The sequence below is a fragment of the Oryzias latipes genome, chromosome 16 (assembly GCF_053564925.1).
Source record: "Oryzias latipes strain Hd-rR chromosome 16, Olatipes_Hd-rR_3.1".
Classification (NCBI taxonomy): domain Eukaryota; kingdom Metazoa; phylum Chordata; class Actinopteri; order Beloniformes; family Adrianichthyidae; genus Oryzias; species Oryzias latipes.
The window spans coordinates 19181127-19197021 of NC_136252.1; the positions used below are offsets into that span (position 1 = coordinate 19181127).

Sequence of the window (15895 nt, forward strand, 5' to 3'; positions counted from 1 at the left end):
TTAAATGTAATGACCTTTTCCCCCTATTCCTTACCATATAATTTAACACATAAAAGATTGGTTATTCATTGACAAGACTAAATTGTTTTTATATAATAAGACATGTCAAGGAACAACTGTACAACTTAATAAAAAACATGTGGAATATGCATACCAATGATAATTTTTTTTGAATGTTTCTTTCTATACATTGGCAATAAGCGCTTTACTTCCTAGAAAATAAAATATTAATCTTTTTTTTTAATGAATAGAGTGTACACTTACGTTAGCCAATATTTTATTCAAACTTGGAAATTTTACACTTTTGTTCACTATATCAATCAATTTTAAATTTGATTCCTGCAACTTTCAAAATAATTGGCATGGAGGAAAACAATTGCTTACATCATGAAAAAGCTCTGAAAAATTACATAGCAAAAAATCATTTTCTATTTTTATTTAACCTTTACTTTACCAGGATGATCAGTTGAGAACAGTTTCACTGATCCCCTTCAAAGTAGTTGATACAGTATGTAACATGATTAAAAGGAAGTTGAGGAGTTAAGAGTCTCTCAGAAGCAAAGATGAACAAAGGCTCTCGATCTATGAAAGAGCACACAAAAATAGTGCTGCATCGATAAACAATGTTTCTTAATATCATGTTTATTGTTTCTATGATCCCCATTAGCTGTGCTCAGCAGATTTCTACTGTGTGTAAGTGACAAACAAGGCAGAGGACCATTCTGAGATTCCCATGGTTTTGGGGCTTTTGCATTACTGATAGTCATTTGCATGACTGGGCCAATGACATAACTCAAGCCAGGAATCCTTCCGAAAAACTATTTTCAGTAATTACAGTTATCTGTGCCAAGTACCAATAAAGGTATGCCAATTGAAAGACATATTTGAACACATTGCAGAAATGCACTAGTGTTTTTTTTTTAGCCAGAACTCGTTCTTTAAGGACTTTTTCAAAGACAGAAAGCGTATTGTGGTCACATTGATCCACCTTTAATGGTCCTGTTGATGCAGTGTTCTCTAGCCTTAAATGAAGGGGGTTCTTTCTGTGTTTTTATTATTTTATCGGTGCTCAGCTCTTAAGCTAATATCTCTGATTAAATGTTAGTGCACACAATATGGACAACTAACATGTTTAGGAAATGCTACTTTCAAGACTATTTCGAGTTCAAAAACCTTGTGCACTTTAGCAGTATGATAGAGGTATTCCAGTAATTACAACCAAATCCAAGTGGTGAACAACCCCTTTAGTAGTTTAGAGGATTCATCCTTAGAGAAAAAAAGGTGCATTATTAAACAAAAAATACGTCAAATACAATCAGTGACAAGCAGCTGGAATCCTTTTTTTTGTTTATATTTTTTTTGGTATAAAAATATTTTGGTAAATTCCATTTAGAAAAGGTGAGAAACGCGTGCTTTTCTGATGAAAGTCAAGCAGCTCTATTTCCGGTCCTGTAGGCTCTACGGCTGCTTCGACGCAGCTAGCAGCAGAAGTCAGAACAGCGGTGTGGCGCTCCAGCTGTTCTCACCGCTGCCCGCCTCCCCGCCGCTGCTTGGCCTCATTTCATTTCTGGCGCAGCTGCGACGATGACAGGCATCGCGGCTGCGTCTTTCTTCTCCAACGCCTGTAGGTTCACTGGCTGCGGACGCCACTTTGACTCCCTGTGCGACCTCATCGTGCACATCGAGGACAACCACATTGGTAAGAGCCAATCAATGCGCGCCTAACCTTCTCCGGGTTTAAGCTAGCAGACGTGGCTCTGCTCCGCTAGCTTGCTACTTCCTGCGTCCTGACAACCCGGTTGCTAGGTGTGGCTGCTGATGTCAGTTCCTGTTTATTTAATTCTTAAAAGTTGTTCACTTTCTGCACAGGGCTGGAATTACGAACAGAGCTGCAAAAAGTAACAAAGTCTTTTAAGTTTTGGTAAATTGCTCGCAGTGCCACTGAACTAGTACTAGTGCGCATGCCCAGCAGCCTACGGAAACTGTTTTCAGCTAAAACCCTCACTGATATGATGATGATAGCATCAGGGGGCAAAACTAACTTCACCGCAGTGGCTTTTGTTTTAAACAGGACACACTATGAGCACGTTTTGTCGTGCCTGTTTGTTTATCACTGCATAGATTTGTTTTATTAATTTATTATATTTTATTTTATTAAAAGTATTCATTATTTCATCTATAAAAGTTCCTGAATAGGAAACATATTATTCTGTCACTGAGACTAGAGACCAGTAAAATAACAAGCATAAATAAAAACATTAGTAGTTTTGCTCAAACAGAAAAAAACATGTAATCATTGAACTCAAAGCTTTAATTGGACCAGCTGAGTAAAGAACTGCTGGAATACTAAGTAACAGTTTTAAACATTGAATTATTATATTACAAAATAAATTGAATTTTATTCCTGAAACTTTAATTTCGAAATGTCGTACCCATGATTGATGGTGACACAGCAAATAAACACTGAAATGCCACACAAATTCACTTATAATATGGTAAAATAATTTATAACGATTGTGTTATGACCTGGGTTTACAAAAAATAAATTATTTTAAACAAAATTGAGCTTTTCTTAGAATTTAAAAAAAATAATTAATCAAACTCATAATTTGATTTTCTTTTTAATTTTTTTCTTGTAATTTTTCAGGCAAAATTGTTTTTCCGTGACTCACGGAAAAACAATTCAGAGAGAATTTTTTCAGTTTGGTTTGTTTGAATTTAATTTGAGAAAATAGTTTTGGGCAAACTGTTTTCCAAACCAATAAAAACTGTGTTTGAATGAAAATAACAACTGACATGGAATTAAATTGCTTTGATATTTTGACTCTTTCTTATCCTATTTAATCAATTTACACATGCATTTGCTTCTTTGTACCTTTTAGCCAGTACATGTATTCATTTTAATTTATGAAAATGTACTTTTTGTTGACAACAACAACAAACCAATAAATAAATGTACCTGACATCCTGGGATGCGTAGGTTTAATGGGGGAAAACATTTAAAAAACCCTGAGGACTTATATTCTTAAGGTGAATTTGAAAGACTACACAAAGTATAAAAAGACTTGTTTTTTCTCATATAAGTAGACACGTGTCAACAAAATTCATGTTTTAACAGCAGCTCCTTTCAAGGGAAAAGCTACGATTTAAAAAGAAAAGGCGTGGAAATGCGTTTTTTAGTATTGGCATCTTCATTTTGAAAACATAGAAAAGGTGTTATAAGTAGCAGGACTTATGTGGTCAAAATAAAATCTAAATAATATATAACAATCTTGCCAAAAACCCAGAAATCTGAAACAAATGTCTTTGTCCAAAATCTAAGGATTGTTTACAAGCTAGAGCAAAGTTAATGTTACTAAACTTTATGGTTAATTCTAATCAAAGTGCATTTGATTTATAGGTAATTGTTCCAGTTTTTCATAGAAAATTCCAAAGCGCGTTGCATGTTATGTTGTTCATATTGACATTAACCCAATGTGTAACCAGGCTGTGCAAACACCGTCAGCAGAGCCTCTCAGGTATGTGAGGGGAAAAAGAGACAATTTCGCTGTATGCCAATTTGATAAGTCCTTTTTAATCTTTTATTTAATGCAATAACCAAAAGATCCACATCAATAATATCTTTTTGATTGATGGTCCTTATCAGTTTTCACCATTTTATTGAACTGGAGTTGATAAAACACAATGCATTTGTTAATTTGATTGATTTTGAGCTGTAAAAACCCTAAGTTTGAGCTTTGTGTGATTTCAGATTCAGCTCCTCAATGTACTATTTCAAAGCTCAAATTTCATTGAAGCTGACAGGACTTTGCTCTCTCTGTTGTTCTTGTTTGTTGCTTGACTGACTTTAATATGCTTTGCTCTCACAGTATGTGTTGAGTGTACATGTGTCCGAGGTGTGATATTTAAAAAAAAAAAGAAAAAAGAGGGAGCCATTAGCTGACTTGTTGGGGAATAATGAAGCAATTAGCTGGCCTAAAGTGGAAAAACTTTTCTGCCCCCTCTTGTCTGCTGGCCTGTGTGCATTCTGGGAGGTGTGAAATCTTGCGCGTTGTGCCAAGGGCCTGTGAGGAATAATTACAGAGGGAGCACTTTATTTGGCATGTCTTCCTCCTCATCTGGTGGCCTGCTGCATGCAGAACATTCTGCTTTATAATTAAGGGCACAGAAAACTGGAAAACAAGCACACACACACACACACTTTGGTTGTGGAATTTCACGTCAGTCTGCTCCTAGTGTTAACCAGGGGGTGGCGCTGCTCTGCTGTTGGTTAAAGGACATCAGAGCTTGGGGACCAGAAAAGGTTTTGTTTGCCAAAGTTTCTTTGACCCTCTGAATCAAGACCTTTTAATGACCAAACCAATGGAGCTTTAAGACATTTAAGTCTATTCAAAAATGGATGAGCCTTTTTTTTAAAAGTTAAAAGCAGATATTAGTACCGGTACTTATACCTTAGTTAAAGTTGCTTTAAGACTCAAAACGGCCTCTCCTCTAATTTCAAAAATGAATATTGCATTTTATAAACTGTCATGTTCAATAAAAGTCAGCACTGTAGAAACTGTTTTACCCTATAAATAAATAAAAGTAAATTTGTAAAAATTCTCTTTAATAGCCAATTAAATTTTTTTTTCCTGGGTTTCAAAAAGGGAATATGTAACAAATTAAACTAAATTGCTTATTTTTAATATCAAGCAACCAGGCTAGTGTGGAGCAGCAGCAGAAAGTGTTGTTTAAAGTCAAACTGTGTCACTAAAGTCTGGTTGATCAAGGCTCCAAGTTCCTCCAGAAAAAGCTGTGTTTGTTGCAAATGCCTGCTGGAGGTAAATTTAGCAGCTTTTTTTTTTCTACCCTGGAAAATATGTGCGGAAGTAATAAATTAGCTGGTTCCCAAACCTGTGCACCTGGTTGGACTAATGAGATTTCCCCCCAAAGCCAGACACTGCTGCTCCTGTTTGTGAGGAGGCTTGGCAGAACACCTCTTGCAAAGATAATGGACAGCCATTCATTTCCTATTTTTCCCCCTCTTAACCCTGTTTTTGTTTGGGAATTTTTCATTATTTTATTACGATAAATAAGTGACACAGATCTCTTTTTAGTCTTCAATATTATTCTGTAAACTTCTGAAATTATTTGAACTATTTTATAAATCTAATTAACATCCAGAGTCTTTGTAACACAAAGTAATATTACTTTTACTAAATTACCTGTTTTAAATTGTTTTCTTTTAACAAAACTAAATCTTAATTGCCTTTTCCACCTACTATAAGCCAATTTTTTCAGTGTCACAAAAAATATAATAAATACAACAGTGTTTTTGTGTTTTGAAGATCCTAAAATTTGGCAAGTTTAAAAAACTATGACATGAGATTAAAGAAAAGTTCAAAGAACAGGATTAATCAAAAGGTTGTACAGGTACCTATGAACGAAAGGTTCTTTACCAATCTGTGTACATTTATAAACAAACTTGACTATTTGAATATGTTGCTGTCTGTTTTAAATAGATGAGTAACCTGCAAAGGCATCTTCCACTTGGAGCATGACTGTTTCATTTCCTCCTCAGAGGTCACTGTAATGAATTACCTGTGCCACCACTCCTGGTAATGTTCCCTGCTTCTCTGAGCCACAATAAACATGTCACCATAATCCTCACCACTCCGCTCTACCCCACAGTGCATTTAGCCATGAGCGTTGGGAGCCAGACGCTGGGGAAATGAGGGTGTGTGTGTGTGTTGGGGGTGGGCGGGTGCGTGTTTGTGTTAGAGACCTTGTCCTAGGAGGTGTTTTTCAGAGGGTAGCAGGCGTCACTTCCTCTGCTGCCTCACGAAAGGCAGGTTGTGTGATGTCGGGATGGCGTTTGTCATGTGTGCACATTTTCGAACGTCAGAGTTTAGAAACGCAAAAAGTCTTAAAGCGATCAATCTTGTCTGTATTTATTCTTATTGACGTTCGTTTTGAGATCAAATGAACTTTAAACTATATGTCCCTGTAGTATAGAAATCGACTTACATATTCAAAGTGTTGGAGATTTCATCTATTTTTATTCTACATCTGAAACATTACCTGCAATGCAAACATCTTTGCTCAAAGATCACTTTGCCATAGGTGATGGTTTCTTTTCTACAGCTTTTTTTATTTTTATTTCTTTTTTTGCAGAAGTCCTCTATTAGTTGGCCACCAAGGTGGACCACCTGTGTAGTATGATTAGAGAAGTTCCCATCTCTACTTGAGGCGCCTTCCCCCTGCTCCCTGACTGATGGTGGCCCCAAAAGAATAGCAGAGGCTGTGGGGAACCGGCCCCATGCAGACCCCCTTTCTAGTCCCCACCTGAGGTGTGTGTGATTTACAGTGTGTGGGAACAGACTGATCCACTGCTGTTTGAGCGGGCCGCCATCCCACCGCTTGAGACTCATTAGTGATCTTTTGAGGGATTTCTTCTGCACTCTGACACACACGCATGCACGCCATTACTCCAGGCTCAGAATAGTCTCAGTGAACAAACCCCCCCCCCCCTTTTTTTTTTCTTCAATTTTGGCCACACAGTAGAGAGACGTCTGTTGTCCTTCACACTGGGGATAAGTCCACAGTTAATGAAACACTTGCTCTTGACTTAAGCCTTGAAAAAGAAAAGCTCTTGAGCTAAAGGTGCTGTGAGTTGCTCTGCTATATATAGCAACACCACATCATTTTGTTTTGGTTTTTAAATCAGCAGCCAAAAAAAATCGGATGATTACTTGAATGACATTGCTTTAAAGCCTGTTAAATGTCAAATATTCCTGCTTTCAAGGTTCCATTTTGTTTGTAGGTATGTCTGACACTAAACAGACCCGTTTGACGATGCAAAGCAGACCCTCCATCATGACAAACTCTTCTTCATAGCTACAACTTTTTTTTTTTTAGCCTTTTCATTTTGTTTAATTAATGTCTTTATTTAAAGCAAGCTCACATGCAAAAGAAGAAAAAAAACAAGCAATAAATAGCCATGGCTCTGTTTTATAACAGCCGGAGAAAGGTGTTACTTTCCTCGTTTAACTAGAGATCTCATCTGTGCCAATTTTGGCATGGTCATTTAAAAATATGTGGACAAGAAATCCCAACTGCTCATTTGTAGTTTACAACAACTGCAATGCTAATAATGAAGTTGTACAATTAAATTTCTATGTACCAAACCCCCTCAGCATAATGTGTTGTGCGAAAATGAGCTTAGTGGACGGAAAAGAGCAACAGTTTAAACCACATGGGGGCTTTTGCAGCCTTTTTACAGTAATGTCAGAGGCAGGCAGGGAGGCTCAGCTGGAAAGCCACGGAGACTGTTATTTTATGGCGTATCCATCTTCTCCCACATGGCCGGCAGCGGGGAGCCTGTTTGAAGTCAGCCACGCTTTCACCTTGGGGTGTGGGGATTGGCTATTGTTGTTCATTTAACACCTATAAGCCAGATTAAGGTTTGGAGCTGAGCACGGCAAAACTCAAGATGTGCCATGTGTGCTCATGTGTGAGCAATGTGGTGCCTGCAGGGCGGCGTTACTCCACCACTGATCAATCTTGTTGTTTCTAACAGTGACGCCTGGACGCCTAATTCTGACCAACAAGAGGAACATTTCCAATTATGTTGGGTTATTAACTCTGCAGAAAACAGTAAAGGGATCCAAAAAAAGGAGAAACGTACTTTAGATGACTACTTTTGTGAACACATACCTGGTTAGTAGTCAGAGTAGACTGGTGGGTTTTAACAAAAAATGCAAGATACATAACCAATAACATTTTTATGTTATTGGACGCTAAGTATTATCTTATAATCATATGTTTATATAATGTGCTTATTCTTGAATAAATTAATTCATTCTTTCTGCTAAACCGTTTTGTTCCCTTTCGGGGTCACGGGCTGCTGGAGCCTATCCCGGCCACTTGCGGGCAAAGGCAGGGGACACCCTGGACAGAACGCCAGTCTGTCGCAGGGCAACAATCGCACACCCATGCACTCTCACATTAACACCTGGGGACAATTTAGAGTAACCAATTGACCTATGAAGCATGTTTTTAGACGGTGGGAGGAAGCCGGAGACCCTGGAGAAAACCCACGCATGCACGGAGAGAACATGCAAACACACAGAAAGGTCCCCATCAATGTTCTGTTTCAGGTCCCCCAGCCCCACGGGGGCCTTCTTGCTGTGAGGCAAGAGCGCTAACCACTGCGCCACTGTGCAGCCTATTCTTTAATACATTTTTTAAAATCATAAATCAATACTCGGGCTGCACTAATATGGCTAATCCATATTAATTCACATCTCCACTGGAAAGCATTTGTAAGATGTCTGGATCAGTCCTTTCAGTTATCTGAACTTGTCGATCTCCCAGAAACCAAACCTCTGTACTCTCACCTGGACAAAAATAAGGCTTTTTTTTTTAAATCCCATCCATCATGTTTGCTTGAAACAAAATGTAAGGAAGTCCTCCAACCTCAAAGTCCTTGAGATCAGCTTACTATCTTTTATGCAGCACTTTCTGAAACAAGTCTTGAAAGAAAGACCCAATATAAACCTGTAAATATTAAAAATTCATAAAAGAAATGAACAAACTTTGTTATAGGTTTGCAGGCATGAGGTAAATAAGCATAAAGTAATAAAAGCTGCTTCATCAGAATTAATGTGGACGTCACAGAAGATGAAATGTAATTCACATAAATGTCCGAGTGTGAGTTGTGTTTTTTTTTATTTGGAGTAGAAATCAATACAGTGATTTCATTTTTTTATACAGATAAATCAAAAGCATTTATCAGTCGCACAAACTTTGACTGTTATCCAGTCTGAGTTTTCATGCCCTTTCCAGCAGAGGACTCAAATTTTCTTTTATACTTTGAAAACATGAATCATTTTTGTAAAAGTCAATGTGTGTAACAACAAACATTCATTTACCGGTATTCTAACGTTGAATGTTTGAGTTAGAAGATTTAACAGTTAAAATGCGAACAAAAATATTTGCTAACCAAAGAAGATTTTAAAAAAATTCGATGTATCAATTCTTTTGTTTTGTTTTTTGGCAAACATGAAAATGCTGATTTTTTTTTTTTTTTTTTTAAATATATAAATAAGCTGGAATTGACCTTCCAATTATTCTGTCTAGATACAGATCCCTGTGTTCTGGAGAGGCAGGAGCAGCAGCAGCCGACATACGTCGCTCTCAGCTACATTAACAGGTAACAAATGACTTTCTCACTAATATACTCGAGCAAAACTTTAAACTCAAAATAAATAAAAAAACAAGCTTCCGAATAAGACAGTGAAGTTAATTTTGTTTTATTTTACTAGGACAGGGTCTGCAACCTTCAACATTTAAAGAACCATTCAAGTCAAATTCTCACTGACAGCAGTAGAAGCCACAAAGTTGTGCATATGTTCATAGTATGAAATAGTTTATAACTTTTGATAGACGTTTGAATGACCTCCTTTCAAAATAAAAGACACGCTGTGTAACAGGATTACCTCAATGCAGCAGATGTATTCGTAGGTAGAGTTATTTCAGTAATGATTTAAAGAAAATCAGTTTATTTTATTGTTTGTGGTGCACCTCAGGGTGAAATTTGTAAATCTAACCAACCAAAATGAAATCACAGCTAATTAAGTGACCCCTTACCATATTTTTTAAACCATATGACGCTCTTAATAATCCTTGAAATTGTTTAAAAATAGAAAATCTGCCTTACAATCTGGTGCGCCTTAATTCTGGTTGAGTTAACTGAACTCCATTTGATTTTTCGTGGTACATGGCTCACAGAAATCTGTCAAAATGTTAGTTTGACTCCTGATTCACTGTTTGTTGAATAAAGTTGGAATTAGTTTACTTTACTCTTTTTTTTACTTTACTACTTCCTTTTTACTTTACAGTTACTTTTTTAAATTAAAACCTTTTTATTTTCCTATAACCAGAGAGCCACAATGGAGTGGTAAAAGAGCCACATGTGGTGCCAGAGCCTCAGGTTGCAGACGCCTGCACTGGAGCGGCACTAATCCGCTGTGTCTCACCAGATTCAGAAGTTGTTTTAAAAGTCCAGAGTTTGGGGAATTTAAAATTAACTTAGAAAGGTAATCAGAAGCTAACTGCTACCTAACAAAGAAGAGAGATTCATTTCACCGCTCAAGATGAACGAAATTTGGACGCTTTTAGAAATTCAATCGGGTGGATTTTACCCCACATCACTTTTCTCTACACCTCCTCATATTTGTGTTTAAACTCAGAAACACATGTTCTAAAACAGTAAACTTGCTTGCTCAGACAGAGTCTACTTCAGATGTAAACATTTCGCTGTAGAGGACTTCTTTCTGTATTAATGTGGCCTTCAGTTGGGATTCACTTTCTACTTCATGGACCTCATTCTGAGCAGTTATCAGCCTAGCCTGCTTATTAGAGATCTTTTCTGATACCAAACTAAAACTAAAATTAAAAAAGTACAAAAAACTTTAATTTTCCAAGTTGTCCCATTTAAAATTTCAAGGCCAGGTATTCTCTTCAGTCATTCCTGCAATGTCATAGGACGTTTATTGCATATTGCTTAAGGTTTCTGCTGACAGTTTCATTTGTCATCTGGTGAATCACTTAAACTGCAGTGCTGTGTTTTGAGGAATTTTTAACTACTCCGAGTTAATTTTGGTCGTCTTTGATAGAAGGTTTAAATGGCAGTTTTAAAAGCATTACACAACAAGCCAGTGTACGACAAAGTCTGCCACAGTCTCCTTGCCATCACAGACACATCTTGATGTGGCTCTAATTTAATTTTTTAATTCTACTTTTGCTTTAACAATGTCTATGTAATGTTTAATTTTATGATGCACATTTATCAAAGATTTTACTATCCTATAAACCCCCCAACTTTTTTTTTTTTTTTTTTTTCCATTTCCCCCTCACTGGAATATAACCAGTAGGGGTCGCTCTCCAAACACCGACTGACACCATTTTTTGGTACATTATAGGTTCATGACAGATGCTGCCAGGAGAGACCACGACAGCCTCAGGAAGAAAGTTCAGCCCAAGCTGCCTCTGCATCTGACAGGCAATCTGTCGCGCAGCGCCGTGCCAGCTCCACCCCGCCACACGGGTGGAAACCTCACCCCTCCGGTCACGCCACCAATCACCCCTTCCTCCTCCTTCCGCAGCAGCACGCCTACAGGTACTCAGCACTGTCGCACTTGTCTCCAGCATTATCATATTTCACTTCTGAATTGAACTGAACTGGTTTTGACATTTAAATAATCTGATGAATTTCTGTTGACCTTAATTTTACTTCAGTAAGACTGAAAATGTGGATTCTAGATAAACATATATCATCTATAATTAGGTTTTTTTCTCTTTTTAAAATATGAAACACTAAATTGTTGATGTGTTTTTCTATTAACTGTTATCTGACACACACTATTGTGATAATAGAGGTAATATAATGATATCATGTCATGGTATTGGGGGATTCTTAAAGAGAATCTGTATGCATGTGGATAAAATAGCTGTTCTGGTAATGAGGAACAAACTATCAATAGTCACATAAAAATGTGAAAACTGATATTTGTCATTAAAAAAGTTTCAGATTGGTCTCATTTTTCTAGAGAACTGCATTCCAGCACATATTTGTCAATATGCATGGCAGCTAATTTCAGCCTTTACTTTACTACTGACTTTAGACAGAGCTGTGCTCCTTGGTTGTGTCTGCTTTGCCTCAAACAGTCCTGATGGTCACATTTGGTTCTGAAGCCAACATGAATGGTCTTTAGAGGGCGTTATGGCCTCTTTGGCTACCATCAGATGATCAGTTCATTTGATTCATCAGCAGTTTTCCTCCATCAGTCACTCCCAGTAAAATTCTCTACATTTTCATGGACCTTAGACTTCAGCTCTTAGAACATTTACTTTAAACTTTTTTTTTTTCTTTTCTAATCTCCTGAGACAGCTCCCTCTTTTCTTTCTGTGCTACACACTGACACTGAACGCCTCATGGATTGTTGTAACTCTTTAACAACGCAGACTGACTCATTACCAGATTGAAGACACCTGTGATTCTAATTAGAGCACCCACCTCAGTCACATGTCCCTCTTTTCATTTTTGTTTCTTGTTGGTTATGTGGCTCTTTGACATTTTCACTATAACAAAAAATGAAGGTACATTGCTTTTGAAAGAGCTCTGTTCATGACTGAAATGGTGCTAAAAAATCTCTAAATGTAGCCATAAACTAACCCTCAAATAATCAGCTAGAGGCAATTGTTTTTGAAATCCTTAAAATCAGCAAACATTGCTGTTTCTAACTCTGGATAAAAGAATACAATAAAATAAGACAGTCATGTGATGTCTAACAGTTAGTCTGACATTGATGTAAAAGTGCCCTATACTTGGTCTATGCTTTACTGAACAAATCTTTCAAAAAAACTAGTGTAATTTCAATCTATGTTTCACTACTAAATCTACTAAAAGTGCTTTTATTTCAAGCTACAAAGTGCCTCTCAACTGTTGCACCGCTGCTAAAATCCAACATCAACCCTCCTGATCCAGATTTGACTTGAATAAACTTGATGGAACTGCAGTGGCGGTTCTACACCAACTTACTCCCACACACACACACACACACATACAACACATACAAATGTGACAATAACTTTTTGTGTTCCCTATCTTTATTTGGCCATTTACATTACATTCATTACATTATGAATTTTATAAACTTGTATTACAGCGGTGTCAAACTCAGTGGCACAGGGAGCCTAAATCCAAAACACACTTTAGGTGGCGGGCCGAACAAGAACAAGAACATTTACTGAACACACTAAAGCTAAACTTTTAAAACCTTTTAAAACCTTTAAAACTTAACTTTTTGAACACAAACGGGAATAAAAACAGACAGGAATATTAGAATCACCTTAAATAACGTATGCTCTCCATAAAAATACATTCTGCCAAAATTATGCTAATATGAACTTGCTGCATGACAAAACAAACAGAGCCTGGAAATATTAATAATAGGAAATAATAAATCAAATCATTCTGTTTTCTTTGCTCTTGTGTCCATTTTGTTAGCATGGCATCCTGGCATCATTTTCTAGCAATCGTCATTCATTTCAGCTTGGGGTGTGATGTCCTGTGTGTGTCTTTGTGAAACGTATCAGAGGGATTTGATTTTTTAAAAACCTGTTATTGTGAATATCATTTTTAGTTCTTATAAAACATTAAAAACTAAATCATAGAACTCATCACTGGGATTACGCCAAAAAATTTGGCATTTTCCTAATTTTGTGCAACACCAGCAGTAAAAATCCTCCAGAAACCGCAATACATTCATAAACAAATTATCTATTGTTTATTTATGATCTCAAATATTGACACCAACTAAACTATAGAAAAGAAATATCTACAATAGTTAATAATACTGACATTATTAACATGAACTGAGTAATCTAAAGGCAACGATAATCAAGGTGTTGCGTAATCGAGGCTGCGCTCCTTGCAGCCTGCGCCCACTACCCCTCCCCCTCCCCCTTTCCTCCTTCTCAAAGACAGGAGTACGTAGCTGCGCAAATTCGCTGGTTTTGGGCCAGTCTGTGAATTAATAAATAAAAGAAAACCAATAGTGGTGCAATTTTTCTTTTCTTCCAAGCACGGGGATGCCGCCCCCTCTAAATTTGCGCCCCGGGCAATTACCCGTATTGCCCATGGCTAAAACCGCTACTGTGTAACAGGAATCACTATTTAAGTTTTTCCCATGTATTCTTGTGACATTGCGTGTCTAATTAAACAATTAAACAGTTGTTTCTTTGTGACCCGAGACCTTAAATTCTTTCCCACGGTGAGTTTTTTTTTTTACAGTCTTTCACTGAACGATACAAAGAAGAGGATGGGGACGCTGACTCAGAGCTCAGAGGGAGGCATGGGGAAGCCTAAAAGCAAAAATGGCAAAATGTGAATCCCTAAGCAATAAATGAGGCCATGTTGTTCACTCTGTATAACGTGCAGGTTGAGTTTTTAGATACTTGACTGTGCTGTCCACGCTCTTAAAGGAAGCGAGTGTGATGAAGACGATGTGGACTTTGAGGGATCTGACAGTGACGAATCGTGGACCACAGAGAGCGCCATCAGCTCCAAGTCCATCCTCAGTTCTGTGTGCATGAACGGAGGAGAAGAGAAGCCATTTGCTTGCCCTGTTCCAGGATGTAAAAAGAGATATAAGGTATGTTTCACTCCATCCCTGATGAGTAAAAAACATTTTTCGTCCTACCTAAAAATGAAGTGGAGTTGTGGGGTTTTTGCAGTGTTTGCACACAGAAATTAATGCAGTTTTGTTGAAAATGAAAAAGTTTTTTGTTTTTTTTTGACGGTTGAGCATCATGAACACATACATTTGGTGATATGGAGTTTTATGGGATTTTCCATTCACATGTGGCGGCTGTGCGGTCAGGACAAAGCCTGAGCAGTCTGAGAAAATTGCTTTGCTGACGTGAGTGACAGAGTTATAGGCAATGACTTAGTCTGAGGTTAAAGCCAGCAGCAGTAGTCAGCTATTTAGGGACAGAAACAGTCAAATATCAACTTGCTCCTTTTTGATTTTCAGTTATTCATCCATACTTTATTTATTTATTCATTTATTTTAACAGAACGTGAATGGAATCAAGTACCACGCCAAGAACGGCCACAGAACCCAGATCAGGGTCCACAAACCTTTTAAGTGCAGGTGTGGGAAAAGCTATAAAACCTCTCAGGGTCTCCGCCATCACACCATTAACTTCCACCCCCCCTGTCTCCACTGAGATGATGCGGAAGATGCAGTCGTTGGGGCGGAGGAAATGAGCAGCGCTGTCTCTCAGGTCATGTCAGCTGAACTCTTTGGTCACCAGCACTGGTTTTCTCACTCCTCCCCTCTTTCTGCCCTACTGTTCTGTCATTTTCACTATTTATGATATGAGATTTTGATCACATGACACCTTTGTTACTTCAAATCATTAAAAAGGAGCCTGGAACAGGACAGTCCCACTGCAAGAACTACAGCTTGAAGGGTTGGAAATCATAGATTTTTTTCATTTCATTTCAAAATAATGAAACTCTTTATTTTTAATCTTTATGTGAGAATCCCAGAGTTTTTTGTAAACACTACGTTGATGTCTGAATGCTGTGACAGCATTTGTCATTGTTCTTGATCAGTTATCCTTAAAAGAAAAAAGAAAAAAAGAAGCTGTTTTTATACACAAAAGGACCCAAGCACTTTTCTTTAAGGATGCCATTAAATGAAGTTTTGCCAAAATGGGATTAATGTAAATGGAGAGAAGTGCATGTTCTACCGTAATTCAGGGATGTTACAGTATTTCATGTCATGAGTATTTGAATGAAAAGCAAAGTTGCTTTTGTTTGACTGACATTTTACTCAGTGGCTGGTCGCCAAGTGAGCTTGACTGATTTGTGTAGTAAAAATGTGTTATTTACACACACAGACATCGGTTATTCAACAAAGGGACACTCCTATTGTTGTATACCATCAAAATAGCATTCACCATTCAGTTTGTGCCAAAAAGACTTATTTTAATGGAATGTTTCATGATTTTCTTTACATTTTATTTTACCGTAAGTTAAATCCTCATAGGAAGAATGGTAAAGCTCTAAATAAGTTGCAAATGTTTCACAATATTATGCCGTCACTTTGGAGGAAAATCTTCGATATAGTCTTCAGTGAATGTAAAGTCATGTGTTAAGTGCATTAAACCAAAGTATTTTTATATTTTTCTGAAGCCAAAAACTTAAAAAAAAAATGTATAGAAACAAAAACAGATGTACTGTATTTGCAGAAAAAGCTGCTTCATGTAAACTTTTGTAATATTCTTTTTCAATAAAAAGCTTCTGCTGATCATTTGTCCCGTGTGTGTGTTTGGTATTTTT

At 37.3% G+C, this 15895-nt stretch overlaps 1 protein-coding gene across 2 annotated transcripts; it reads left to right on the forward strand.

Moving 5' to 3' along the window:
- Positions 1–1448: 1448 nt before the first annotated feature.
- Positions 1449–15866, forward strand: jazf1b (JAZF zinc finger 1b). 2 transcript variants are annotated; one of them, XM_011485169.4, is made up of 5 exons: positions 1449–1699; positions 9121–9193; positions 10965–11161; positions 14029–14198; positions 14623–15866. In XM_011485169.4, exons 1-5 carry the CDS (start codon positions 1585–1587, stop codon positions 14773–14775), a joined length of 708 nt encoding a protein of 235 aa, XP_011483471.1. In that variant the 5' UTR covers positions 1449–1584; the 3' UTR covers positions 14776–15866. The 2 variants fall into 2 exon arrangements, with proteins under 2 accessions (XP_011483471.1, XP_078788923.1); XM_078932797.1 differs by lacking the exon at positions 14623–15866 and adding an exon at positions 14427–14580.
- The last annotated feature ends 29 nt before the right edge of the window (positions 15867–15895 follow it).

Coding starts and splice junctions, on each gene's coding strand:
- jazf1b (XM_011485169.4), top strand. CDS start 1,585: ATGACAGGCATCGCGGCTGCGTCTTTCTTCTCCAACGCCTGTAGGTTC. Junction 1,700..9,120: donor CATCGAGGACAACCACATTG/GTAAGAGCCAAT, acceptor TATTCTGTCTAG/ATACAGATCCCTGTGTTCTG. Junction 11,162..14,028: donor CCGCAGCAGCACGCCTACAG/GTACTCAGCACT, acceptor ACGCTCTTAAAG/GAAGCGAGTGTGATGAAGAC.